The sequence below is a fragment of the Giraffa tippelskirchi genome, chromosome X, assembly GCF_054371585.1.
Source record: "Giraffa tippelskirchi isolate mGirTip1 chromosome X, T2T-mGirTip1v1.2.pri, whole genome shotgun sequence".
Lineage (NCBI taxonomy): Eukaryota > Metazoa > Chordata > Mammalia > Artiodactyla > Giraffidae > Giraffa > Giraffa tippelskirchi.
Window position 1 is genome coordinate 86999632 of NC_137289.1, and position 13981 is coordinate 87013612.

Genomic DNA, 13981 nt, shown 5'->3' on the forward strand with positions numbered 1-13981 from the left:
CCTGATAATGTGGGTGGGCTTTACCTAATCAGTTGATAGTCTGAATAACACAAAAAGGCAACCTTTCCTCACGTAAGAGAATTCCTCCTGCGTGAAAGCCTTTGGACCTGGGACATCAGCTTCTTTTCCTGCCTTTAGACTCAAACTGAAATATCAGCTCTACTGGTTTGGTTCTTAGGCCTTCTAACCTGGGCTAGAGCTAAACCACTGGCTCTTCTGGGTCTCCAGCTAGCCAACTCACCCTCTAGATCTTGGGACTTACCAGCCTCTACATTCGAATGAGTCAATTCTTTTACACACACACACACTCCACTGGATCTGTTCCTCTAACACACTACCCAGAGTGATCTACAGATCCAATGCAAACCCTATCAAAATCCCAATAGCATGTTTTACAGAAATAGAAAAACTCGTCCTAAAATTTAAATAGAATCTAAAAAGAGATCCTAAATAGGGAAAACAATTTGGAAAAAGAAAAAGTAGAGAACTCACACTTCCTGATTTCAAAACTTTACAAAGCTACAGTAATGAAAACTGTATGTTAGTGCCATATTAACAAATAGATCGGTGGAGTAAACTAGAGATCTTAGAAATAAACCCTCACTTTTAGAAGGTGAGCCAGGCCGTGGACTTCCTGATAGAGGAAAAAAATGGCTTTCCTCTCTTTTTTTTTTTAAGGTTTAAGATCTTTGGATCAAAGCAAGGACTCTGAAGTCAGATTGCTTGGTTTCAATTCTACCACTGATCCCCATGGGCCAAATGACCTTGGGCCAGTGGCTGAACCTCTCAGTACCTGTTTCCTCACCTGTAAGAGGCTGGTGATCATTAGTACTATAGTCCTAGGAGGGTCACAAGGAAGCATTACTATTTATGTACAGCACTTAGAAGAGTGCCGGGCACAGGGTCCCTGCTCTATAAGTTGCTTTTCATAGATTCAGCCAAATTACCTCCCAAATGGATTTCTTGCACCACCGCCACAGAGGTTTGCTCCTCAACTCACCCACTCTCGGAATGGTTAAGCACTTGGAAGCTTGTCGTCCTAGTGCGGGAAGCCCGATTCGTGGTTTTAGTTTACATCTCCAGGGTCAGCGGTGGTGAGCATCTTTGAAGGGGGGACTGGACAGTGAGACTCTCTCTTCTTTGAATTGCCTCAGAGTGGGGAAAGAGCTGGGGGAGTGAGGTCAACCCCAGACTGTCCCCCAAATCTGCCTGCCAAGAACGTTTGATGGAGCAGTTGAGGCAGAGATGTTACAGAAGAAAACGACAATCCCTTTGTCCTCTGGCCACTTAGGGAGAAGTACGCCGACCACTCATCACTGAGCGCGGGATTCCTCTGCCCATTCTCCCATTGGGTCATAAGACTTGTGGTGGAAGGGAGGCTGGCAAATGCTTTCAGCACGTGCTAGGCGCCCAGCGCCTCCATCCTGACGTGTCATCCTCACCTCCCAGGAGACCAGCGCCCTCAGTACCTTCCTGCCTCCTGCTTCACACACTTTGTACACAGTCAGGGCTCAGGGCTGTGACTGGAACCGGAAAGGGGAGGTGGGACAGGAGGAGGTGGGACGAGAGGCTTGACAGAGGTATACACGCAGCATCACCTTCAGCCACCAACTCGCCATCTGCCGGGATGGCCTTTGGGCTTGGCAGCAAACCACAGGAGGCCCTCGACCCCATTGGTTACACCTCGAGGGGGCGGGCAAAGAAGGCGCGTGCTGGTTGGCAGGAACCGGACCAATGAGGAGGCGCAGCGCTGGCAAGCTGAAAGCTTCGCGAGATTTGCTGCGATCGCCTGCGCGTGCTGCTTTAGGGCGCGCTCCAGACACCGCCCGCCTCGCATGCCCTGACCGTTACCGCCGCCGCCCCCTCGACCTGGTTGATAAATCGTCGCCGCCCCAGGTCCGCGGCCACCCAGGTCGCGACATGAGCTCCTCAGATGATGAGGCGGCTGTTAGGGGAGTGGGTTTCAGCTCAGAGTGCGGGGAGCACAGAAGCGGCCTTGAGGTCCGCTCCACAGCTCTGCAGGGACCCAGCCCCGGCCCTGAGCCGGGGGCAGCGCGAAACGGCGAGGGTGAGGGTGGGGATGGCTTCCTAGATCCTGAGTGCTTTGAGTCAGAGCGGGAGGTAACGGAAGCGGGAGGGCAGGTGCTGTGTGGCCGCGAAGGCCGGCCTGGTTCCCCGGCCAACGACCAGGGGGAGGTCCTGCAGGTGGCTGACGAGTCAGTGGCGGCCATCCTGCAGCAGCTGGCCAACCTGGACTTGCTGGGCATCCGCAGATGCCTGTCTCCGGAGAGCTACGTAGTCGGCGAAGGGTCTCCCTTGTGGGCCCTCGAGGAGCGACCCGGCAGTCAAGGCGTGGCCGCCCAGAGGGTTGGGGAAGAGGCACAGGCTGAGGCCAGCCCTCTCGAGGTTGGCAGGCTCGAGGCGGGCCGGGCTGGGGGAAACCCTAGGAGAGGCAGTAAGAGTAGGTTGAAGGTGGCTGTGGATCGCCAGCGGCCCCCCTCAGAAAGCCCAGCCGGGCTGCTGTCCGACTCCGAGTCCTCTGATGAGTTCAGTGAGATAGAGCTGATGAGGGTGAGCATTTATGGCAAAGACGGAGGACAGGCCAAGCTCAACAGCCCCAAGGGCCCCGGGGACACACGCAAACACTCAAAAGTCCAAGGCAGGGAGAATCTCCTTAACGTGCCAGGCACTTGCCAGTCCTCGGCTCTGCGAGGATTAATCTCGGTTGTGGAAAGGCAGGTCAGGCAGGGCTATGCAGAGCAGGGGGACATCTCTCCCTCTAAGAAATTGCAGAGCATGCTCAAGGAGAAGGGGGGCAGCCTGCCCAGGTACCCGAGAGTAGCAGTAGCATCAGCTACTGCCGCTGCCACTACTGGCAGCCTACCGCGACCCAGTCCTAGGAGGAAGGGGGTCCAGGAGAAGAAATCCCTCAGGGGCGTCTCCAAACCTGCCCCGGGGAGAACCTTCCCTTCCTGGGAGGAGGGAATCTCGGCCACTCCCCTGGATCCGGTCACCTTCCCCCCAGTCTCCGGCATCCCGCTGCTTGAGAGGTCCAAGAAGTATGCCTTGGTCCCTTTGGGAGCCAAAGAATCCAAGCAAACCGGCGCTCGGAAGAAATCCATGGCTAGGCGGGCACGGGAGTTGGTGGCAACAATGGCGGTGTCCGGAGAAGACAACGACCCAAATAGAGACCCATTCCCAAAGGGCCGAGTGAGTAGGCCAGGCCCCTCCTCGCTCCCCCCTCTTCCCCCTGCCATCCTCCCCAGGACACAGGTCTTCACCCGTGCTCCCTCTGTCCATCCCTCAGGGGTGGTCATTGGGTGGCCCTCGGTCACTGGGTCATTAGGATGCCAGATTGGGGTCTTTTACTAGGGACAAACGTTAAGGTAGCACTTTGGGTGTGCTGGGCTGGGTTCTCCACCCTTGGCCTGTTTCCAGCCAGGCTGGGGCTGGAGTGGAAGGGAGAGCTGGTAGCTGAATTGATTTGAGGGGCCCCTTAAAAGCTTCACAGAGCTTCGGTGTTTAGACACATCACTTTCCTGAATCCTACTTCCTAGCTGATCCCCAAACCTTCCTTGCAGGGGCCCCAGGCTTTCTCAGTGCCACACTGTTGTCCCCAGCTCAGCTCTGCCTGCTGGCCTGGGGCTGACTTAGAGGGAATGTGCTGAAGAGATCAGCCTTTCAGTTTCCTTTCCAGTTCCCTGCCTCAGCTCGGTCTTGAATCACACGAGGTCTCACACACACAGACATAGACATATAAATGCACTGGTACGCACAGGCGCACGCACACACACACATCCTTACTCCAGGTCAGTGAGAAATCTTTGTTCTTAGCTGACCACTGACAGGGCACCGGCGTCTTGTCCATGGGTGCGTCAAGGAGGACCCAGCAGCACCAACGTCAACATCAGAGGCGGGCAGGATTCAGGAAAGTCAGAGCCCGTGGCCATGAACAAGGGAGAAGTCATGCCCAGAGGGCCTGGCCCCTCAGGTGAGTGTCCTGGGTTTTGATATGGGGGCAGGGAACCAGGGGTGAGGGCAGAAACCTCTGTCTGTCTCTCTCTCTTTTCTGGGGCCTCAGCCTTGCTCTCAGGCTGCTTCTTCCATGGGAAACAGGTGTCAGCAGGGCTAGCCCTGGCCCCATCACCTCTGTGTGGGATTTGTTTGGCAGGGGTGATCGGTGGCAGTGCCCCAACAGCTACTCTGGGCGTAGACCTGCAGGCTAATAGCATTTTCTGTGAAGTGCTGTTCGCCCACATTGCTCTCCCAGGTGCTGGCCGTGGCTGCCGCTCTGGGAGGCTTGAACCCAGAACCACAGTCTTTCGGGACCATCGTGGTAAAATGGCTGCCCCTGAGGAATAGGAGGGGCAGGCCCAGAGAGAAGGTTTGGGCTGCCTGCCGGGCAGAGCCGGGGAGGCTTGATGCTAGCAGAGGGTGGTACTGCCTCACCTCACGTTAGACCCTGCTTGGCCCTTTCCACCTCACTGGGAGCCTGGGAAGCTGGATTGTGTGTCCTTTCCCTGTCAGGTGACCGCGAACCAACTGACCATCCCCCAAGACCGAAAAGGCGGCAGCAGCCAGCTGCAAGGCAGGGCTGTCCTCGGGTAATGCTTCTTCTGGCTCCTGGAAATGCACACCCAAACCCCATGGTGGGATCTGGGTCCAAGTTCAACTGACATGTGTGGGCACCCCCCCCGCCCCCCGCCCCGTCCCCATCCCACACCCCAGGGAGGGAGCCCACCTCCTTTCCTCTGAGGAAAGTCTTTCCCTTGCCAGTCTAGACACCTGGCTTTGGGATGGAGGGCCCGGGGGGAGAGGAGGAGGGGAGGCGGGTGTATACTAACCGTTTCTCTTCCTGCTGTGTCTGCTGGCCTAGTGTCTGGTGCTACAGAGAGAAATAGACGACCTTAAGGAGCAACTTGGTATGAGGAACCAGGGACAGAGAGCAGTGGGTTCTTAGTGCAGAAGTGGGGTGGGCCCTTGGGGTGGGTGGGCTGCCGGTGCAGGAGGCCTCGTAGGGACCAGCATTCCTGTGGGGAGGAGAACCTATCACGCCTGACCCTGGAGGGGGCGGTGCATGTTCAGCTGGGCGTGTGGACAAGGAGCAAAGTGCTGTGTGGACTGCGTGCACACTCTGCCAGCCAGGCGAGTCCTAGAGAGCTCCTTCTGATAGGACTTGTAGAGATGCCTTGTTGATCTGGTGTGGCCTCGGAGGTTCTTGTTGGATTGTTTGTGAGACAATTTTTGAATGGTCTGGGCGTGGCCCCGACCTTGAGAGCTGCTGGCACATTTTGTTTCCTTTTAGGAAATGGCTCCACATTTTTTTTTTTTTTTTTTATAAATTTATTTATTTTACTTGGGGGCTAATTACTTTACAATATTGTAATAGTTTTTGCCATACATTGACAAGAATCAGCCATGGGTTTACATGTGTTCCCCTTCCCGAACCCCCCACCCACCTCCCTCCCCCTCCCATCCCTCTGGATCATCCCACTGCCCCGGCCCCGAGCCCTTGTCACATGCATCGAACATGGAATGGTGCTCTGTTTCACATATGACAATACACATGTCTCAATGCCATTCTCCCAGAACGACCCACCCTCAAAATGGCTCCACATTTAATTCCGGTAGTGGGGAGTGACGAGGCCCAGAGCTCTTTGCATCGGGGCTGGGGGTATGTGGGTTTCAGGTTGCAGGGCTAGGTGGTTCCCCACGGGGACAGGGGGACAGGCTTCTATGTCCGTCTGTCTAGAGCACCTGTTTATGCCTCTCCCTGTTGCAGCCTCCATGCAGTACCAGGTTGACAAGTTCCGGATCCTTTGAAGTGAGTGTTACACACCCCACACCCCTTCCCACAGTCCTGGCTGTTGAGCAGGGCCGTGGGCTGGCCCTGGCTTGAGGCTCTTCCCTGACTCTGCTGTTTCACAGGTTGAGCCCAGTATCTTCCGGCAAGAGGAGCAGCTGTTACCTCCGGGGCCGACGAGCTGTGGCCAAGCTTGTTGCCTCCTGTTCTGCCTCCACCAGGGCATCCTCTGCCCCTTGTTTTGCCCCCTGTCTGCCCCAGTTTCACAGCAGTTTTTGATTAAAAGGCTTCTCATATTCTGTGTTCTGTCCTCTCTCTGGGGGGTAGGGGTTGGGGGAATGGGGCAAGGCCTGGTGGGGAGCCACTCCGTATCAGAGCCTGTTCCACAACAGTACCTCTGGCATCCTGTGGGGGGCACTCTGGGTCAGCCTGTGCTACCATCCAGGCCGTCAGGCCAGCGGAGCGCCCCTAGTGTGTGTTCTGTGTGGGCTCTGTCTGGCCACCTTGGCACGTCCCTCCTTTTCCCTGAAGGCCCTCTTCTAGTTCTCTAAACACCCTCCTCTGGGGTTTAGGAGTTTCCATTCATTGCTGCCATTCTGCCTCCCTGTCAGAAGGAAGTCATGACCCCCTTACAGAGCTCCAGTCTTTCACCCTTCCCTCACTGCACTCATTGTCCTGCTTACCCCGACCACTCTGCTTTCCTGTCAGAGCACCCTCGATCTCTCCCCGGCTTGCCATCGATGACCTTGCCTGCATGTTTACTTAAGCAGGTGGTAACAGGCACAGGTTTGCTCATCTTCCCCCTTCCCCTGCCCTACCCTCTCAGTGGAGTCCCTACCCCACCCCACTCCCGGAGCCACCTTGCAAGCAGGAACCTGCGTACTCTCCCCGCTCTCTTTAGCACTCACCCCTGAGACTCAGGCACCAAAACTTTGGCTTCCCCTTCCTTGGGTTCAGTAAAGGGCATGAGGATGAATCTTGGACCCGCTGAACTGGGGAGCAGGATCGAAGCTCAGGGGAACACAGGGGAACACAGGAGAAAAGCTCAGGTTAGTTGCTGAGCTGGAGGTCAGGAGAGGCGTCTGGTGCCAGTCTGGGGCAGAGTGCACCCTGACAGCTAGAGATGGATGGTCCGGTCCTTGGAGCTTTCATATCCTCCCTGCCCTAACCAACTGACCAGCCTACACTCCTGCAGCCTGGATGTCTCTCTGCCCTTGAGTGGAAACGGGCCCATCAGGCTCTATGACAAGTATGGTTGGTAAGTCTGTGTTCTTACAGGGTCTCCATCAAATACCGTTCCACCAGCCCCATGACATAGATTTTCCTGCAAATGATACTTCCCGGAGTGTCCCAGCTCAGTCTCCCAGACTACTTGTTAGGGCACACAAGACTGAGTCTGAAATCCATGTTCAATTCCCGTCCCTCCCTCCCGCCCTGAAGTTTGGGGAGGACTTCCTTCTCTCAGCCAAGACCCCAGGGCTGTGCCAGCCTGAGACTCAGAGGGACACATTTGTATTGGAGTGAAATGAGGGTAGGTTCTGCCTGACTCCCTTCCTGAAAGACCACGGTTTTATTTCACAAAAGAGGGTATGATGGTAGGTAGCACATTCAAAGTTGGTGCCTGGGCATCTCTCTGGGTGAATTAAAGTCATCAGGGATAATGCCCCTTGAGGCAGAAAGGTGTGATTCGGGGAGTAATGGAAATAGAGCCTGGTCCAGATTCTGTAAGGCACTGAGTGAGCCGAAGCAAGGGTCGGATCTCCTTTATTCAAGGGGTGTTGTCACGTTCCCAAAACATAGAAGGGGGAGGATGCAGTTCACCAAACCTCAGGACAGGACATCCCAAAATGTTGGAGTCGCTGGAGGAGGCATTGGATCCTACCTTGCGATTCTGTGATGTCTGCCAACTGCTGAGGGTGTGGATGAGTGAAAATGGGAAGGGTGGCTCCGGAGACTACCTGGGACGTGGCTGCCCATCTTAGAAACAGGAGATCCCCCCCCACCTGGATTACTTGTGGGGAGTTAGGGGTGACTGCACCTGAGCAATGGGGAGCCCTCGGGCCCGCCCTTCCCCCACATTTTGACCTTGACTTCCTTCCGGGGCTCATGGCATGAGGTCAGGTGGACAGAGCACGAGGGTTGGGCCAGTCACAGACCTCAGGGTCAGCAAAGAACATGCGTGGGACTTACTCCTTCCACTCAGACCCCTCCCTGGAGCAGGAGGGCCTGATCACTTAGTTTACAGCTGATCCGGTGGTTATTGCCTGGTGGTGTAGCACATCTCGCTGTTGTCCGAGTGAGTAGATTTGGCAGAGACCTTCCCGCTGAGGTTTCTGCCCACCGAGACACGTAGGTAAGTTGTGCCTGGGGAGAAGTCAAGCACCAGCATCAGCACCACCCTTGGGCAGAGTGGGGCACGGGACTGTGGTCACCAGGGTGAGGAAGTTGGAGAAGCTCATGGAAGTGGAGGTGCGAGGGCGTGAACACAACCCCTCGCTCACTTTTCACCAGGCTCCCTTCCCTCCTCTGGGCACACAGTTCAGACCAACTACCTCACTATAATGTTGCTGGAAACATATACATCACAGGCCTTGGCTCAGCCCCAAGCCTTCCACTTCCAGCGGGAAATCTGAGGCATAGGTTAAAGAAATACATCTGCGCCCCAGAGGGTAGGAGGAAGGCCGAAGCCCAGCCTCATTCGGTGCACCCCTGTTGCCTTTCCCCCTCATGCCCCTTCTCCAGCCTGGGAGACAGTGACAGCTGCTTTGGAGAGCCCTAGGCCCCATCCTGCCTGTCCAACACCTGGGAAGAGGCTCCCTCCCCATTACACCCCCACCCCACCAGCCCCAGCCCCAGCCCCAGGCCTACCTCTCTCTCTGGACTCTTGAGGGAGATTGGCACAAACAAAGAAGGTAGAGGAGGCGAGTCCTGAAGAGGGAGCCTGGGGTGGTGAGCACAGTAAACTTGCCCAAAGATGTCCAAGTCCTAATCCCTGCAGTTGGCTTGTATTTTCCTTTGCGTGATAACAGTGGGTTATGCTTGCAGATGCAATGAAGGCTGCTACTCAGCTGACTTAATGTGGGGTAAGTTTCACCTGCATTGGCCAGGTTCGGCCGGGCACACTGGGGCTGCCAGATTTTCCACCTTGACTATCCCTGGGTAACTATCCCAGTCCCTGGAGTGTCCCAGTGTTTGAACGACTGTGGTGTGCTTGATGCCCTTGTGCTCGTGCGATCTTGAAGGCCTGGTAAGTACTGCTCAGATGCAGATGGAGAACAGGCCTGTAGTTTCGAACCCCCCTTTTGTTCCAAGCCAATCACTTCTTCCTCCCTAGTCCTCTTGAGGTATCTGCCAGCCTGACTTTTACCAGGATGATTCACTTTTTGAAAAGGATTTACTATTGCTTTTTATTAAAATAACCCTTCCAAACATAAAAGATTAATTACATTGAATTAAACAGACCATACATATACACGTTGTGGAGCGTGTGAGCCCTCAGTATCACAAATAATCATGAACCAATCAACCCATGTAACTATACTCAGGTGACATAAATGTACATTGCACGTCCAGAAGTCACCGATATGTTCTTTTCTCTGAGGAATCCAAATGGATAAATCTACATACTGCCCGATTCCATTTACTTCACATTCTTGAGGAGGCCAAACTATAGACACAGAAAACAGACTGGGGATTGCCAGGGTCTCGGGCTTGAGATTAGGGGTTAAACTACCAAAGAGAATGAAACAATTTTGTAGCTGATGAAAATGCTTTTTATGTTGATTGTAGTGGTGTTTCCATAATCGAATGTTTGTAGGCACTTAGGTTTTTATGTCAATTAATTTCAGTAAACCCATATTATTTAATAAACTGTAGAAAGTACAGTATGAGATCGCAATCAGAGAAGAAAAAGAAACAAAGGGAGTCCAAAATGGAAAAGGAAAATGAAAACTGTCACTGTTTGCATGTGACATGTTACTATACATTGGAAATCCTAAGGATGCCACCTGAAATCTTCCAGAATTCATAAATCAATTCAGTAAAGTTGAAGAGTACAAAATTATTATATAGAAATCTGTTACATTGCTATCCTGTTCATGGGGTCCAATCCCAAGGAAGGGTAATGCCAAAGAACGTTCAAACTACCATACAACTGTGCTCATTTCATATGCTAGTAAGTGAAAGTGAAAGTGTTAGTTGCTCAGTCGTGTGTGAGTCTTGGCGTCTCCATGGACTGTAACCCAACAGGCTCCTCTTTTATGGGTTTCTCCAGGCAAGAATACCTACCTAAATATCCATCGACAGAGGAATGGATAAAGAATATGTGGTACCTATATACAGCGGAATATTACTTAACCATAAAAAGAATGAAATAATGCCACTTGCAGCAACATGGATGGACGTAGTGATTGCCATACTGAGTGAAGAAAGTCAGAAAGAGAAAGACAAATGTCCCTTACACGTGGAACCTAAACAACTGTACAAATGAACTTATTAACAAAACGGAAACAGACTTTGAAAACTTATGATTACCAAAAGGGAAAGGCAGAGGTAGGGAAGGGATAAAGATCCTCATCTGGAACACCCTAATGAGAGATGTTGAAGATGACATAAACAGATGGAAAGAAAGATCATATTCTTGTGAGGCCAAGCATTTGCAACTAGCCTCTGCTTTCCATTTCCCAAGGAAGGAGGCAAGTGGGCTTGAGTCCAGGTATTTACAATCAACCTCCGGCTTGCCCTTTGAAAGAGAAAGAATAAGAGATACAGGGTAAATAGTCAGGCTTTGTCTCCTGAGGACACTTTAAGATAACAGCTCTGGCAGAGACAGAGGGGCTACTCTCCGTTTGAGTAAAAGAGCAAGAGGTCACGTGTGTCCCATTCTCAGGGCAGGAGAGACACTGCACATGGGCAGAAAGGCTCCTTGGGGGTCAAAAACAAAGGGGTCCCACCCCATAATATGTGATGCAACGTCTCCCCCATAGGTCTCTGGGCTGGCATGCATCTTGGGATAGAGTTGCTCATGCATGTTGGGGAGGGTCCTAGGGCAGGTCAGGTGTGAGAAAAGAAACAGGATAACTGGCCAAACGGAAACAAAGACCCAAAAGGACTGCCCTATATAAGTGACTTAACTGCCTCTCACTGCACTCCTCCTCATTAGGACAGATGCCCACACCCTGTCTCTCCAAGTGTGTATCATTGCCTTCTCTGTCTTAACTAAACAAGCTGTTTCTCTGTGTGCTCTCCTACTTGTTGTGCTGTGTCTCTAACAATAAACTCTGTACCTCTTTTTACAGATTTTGCCTCCTTGAGAAATGCATTTTTCAAAGGGGCAAACTTAAAGCCACAGCTCACTGCTGCCTCTCTGAGATCACTTGGATTGGAAGAATCAATATTGGCAGAACGACTATACAACCCAGTGCAACCTACTGATGCTGAATCCCTATCAAATTACTGATGGTATTTTTCACAGAACTAGAACAAAAATTCTCAAAGTTTGTATGGAGACACAAAGGACTGTGAATAGCCAGAGCAATCCTGAGAGAGAAAAATGGAGCTGGAGGAATCAGGCTCCTGGGCTTCAGACTATACTACAAAGGTACAGTCATCAAAACAGTATGGTACTGGCACAAAAACAGAAATATTGATCAAAGGAACAGGATAGAAAGCCCAGAAATAAACCCATGCACCTACGGTCAATTAATCTCTGACAATGGAGGCAAGAATATACAAAGGAGAAAAGACAGTCTCTGCAATAAGTGGTGCTGGGAGAACAGCTGCACAGAAAAGAATGAAATTAGAACATTCTCTAACATCATACACAAAAATAAATTCAAAATGGATTGAAACCTAAATGTAACACAAGACACTATGTAACTCTTAGAGGAAAACATATGCAGAACACTCTTTGACATAAATCACAGCAATATGATTTTGCATCCACCTCCTAGAGTAATGAAAATAAAAACGAAAATAAACAAGTGGGATGTAATTAAACTTAAAAGCTTTTGGACAGCAAAGGTGGCGGGGGGGTGGGGGGTGGGGCGGGGACTATAAACAAGACGAAAAGACAACCCTCAGAATGGGAGAATACATTTGAAAATGATGTGACAGACAGGGGATTACCTTCCAATATACAAGCACTTCATGAAGCTCATCATACATACATACATACATACATACGTATATATATATAAAATCTGCCCATTATGTTTTATAAAAAGGGGCAGAAATTGTGTTTCTCCAAGAAGACATACAGATGGCCAAAAACCACGTGAAAAGATGCTCAACATCATTAATTATCAGATAAATGCAAATCAGAACTACAATGAGGTATCACCTCACGCCTATCAGAATGGCCATCATCATAAATGTACAAACGGTAAATGCTGGAGAAAGTGTGGAGAAAAGAGAATCCTCCTTCACTGTTGATGGGAACATAAATTGGTACAACCACTACGGAGAAGAGTAGGAAGTTTCCCTAAAAACTGAAAATAGAACTACCGTAAGATCCAGCAATCCCACTCCTGGGCATATATCGGCAGAAAACCATAATTTGAAAAGATGCATGCACTCAAATGTTGATTGCAGCACTCTTTACAACAGCCAAGACACGGTAGCTACCTAAATATACAACGACGGAGAAATGGATAAGGAATATGTGATACATATATACAATGGAATATTACTTAACCATACAAAGAATGAAATAATGCCACTTGCCGCAGCATGGATGGATGTGGTGATTGTCATACTGAGTGAGGAAAGTCAGAAAGAGAAAGACAAATGTCCCTTAGGGGTGGAACCTAAAAAACTGTCCAAAGGAACTTATTTACAAAACAGAAAGAGATTTTGAAAACTTATGATTACCAAAAGGGAAAGGCAGCGGTAGGGGAGGGATGAATTAGAAGTTCGGGATTAACAGATACAGCCTACTATATGTGAAATAGATAATCAACAAGGGCCTTCTGTATAGCACAGGGAACTCTACTCAACATTGTGTAATAATTTTTATGGATAAAGAATCAGAAAAGAAATGGATATATGTAGATGTATAACTGAATCACTCTGCTGTACACCTGAACCTAACACAGCACTGCAAATCAACTATACGCCAGTTAAAAATAAACATTAAATTAAAAGAAATATTTTTAAAAGTACATTATGAATAGATATTGACACTACTTACTTTTTCTGAACATGGTTTTCTCCCATAGTCTGATGAGCTGGAAGGATATATCACCTCAAATTAAATCAAGTTTGTATTCCTGGGGTGAATCTGTGTGCTGTGCTATGCTTAGTTGCTCAGTCCTGCCCGGCACTTTGCGACCCCATGGAGGGGGGAGCCCAGCGGCTCTTCTGTCTATGGGGATTCTCCAGGCAAGAATACTGGAGTGGGTTGCCATGCCCTCCTCCCGGGGAACTTCCCCACCCAGGGATCGAACCCAGGTCTCCCGCATTGCAGGTAGGTTCTTTACCATCTGAGCCACCAGGGAAGCCCCGGGATGAACCTACTCATGGCATATGATGTATTTCCCTTTTGCATATCCTGTAGGATTCACCTTGCTAAGATTCCGTTTCTGGTTCTTGCTTTTATGCGCTGAGTGTGTGATTGACCTGTGCGTTTCCTTTCTTAAACTGTCCTTGACAGGATTTAATATCAAGGTTATTTCATTCTCAGGGAAATGAGTTTGGGAGTATCCCACCTTTTCTATTTTTCCTAAGGTTTTGTGTGAAATTGAAAATATTTATGCCTAGGATGTTTGTCAGCATTCAGTGGGGGAAGCCTGGAGGATTTCTGTGAAAGTTGCTTTGACTACTGGTGTATTTCATTATGGTTACCTGGAGCAACTCAGGGTGGCTATTCTTTCTGGAGTCAGTGTTGGTAAGTTATTATTATTTTTTTTTTCTAAAAATTGGTCATCTTTTCCTAAGTTTTCAAACGGATTGGAATAAAGTGGCCCATGATGTCCTCTTTGCCCCCAAATTTTATTTTCGGAAATATCTCTCTTACATGTAGCTGTTGTTGTTGTTCAAGTCACTAAGTCGTGTCCAACTCTTTGTGACCCCATGGACTGCAACACACCAGGCTGCCCTGTCCTCCACTATCTCCTGGAGTTTGCTCAAACTCGTGTCCACTGAGTCGGTGATGGCATCCAACCATCTCCTCCTGTGTAC

At 50.5% G+C, this 13981-nt stretch overlaps 1 protein-coding gene across 2 annotated transcripts; it reads left to right on the forward strand.

Annotated features, from left to right (window-relative positions):
- Positions 1-1775: 1775 nt before the first annotated feature.
- Positions 1776-6099, forward strand: LOC145535345 (uncharacterized protein CXorf49 homolog). Of its 2 annotated transcripts, XM_081563758.1 has the most exons (6): positions 1776-3210; positions 3835-3991; positions 4528-4604; positions 4877-4922; positions 5783-5824; positions 5929-6099. In XM_081563758.1, the coding sequence occupies exons 1-5, from the start codon at positions 1921-1923 to the stop codon at positions 5821-5823; spliced, it is 1611 nt and encodes a 536-aa protein (XP_081419884.1). In that variant the 5' UTR covers positions 1776-1920; the 3' UTR covers position 5824; positions 5929-6099. The 2 variants fall into 2 exon arrangements, 1 of the variants encoding a protein (XP_081419884.1); XR_014075378.1 differs by lacking the exon at positions 4528-4604.
- Positions 6100-13981: the final 7882 nt, after the last annotated feature.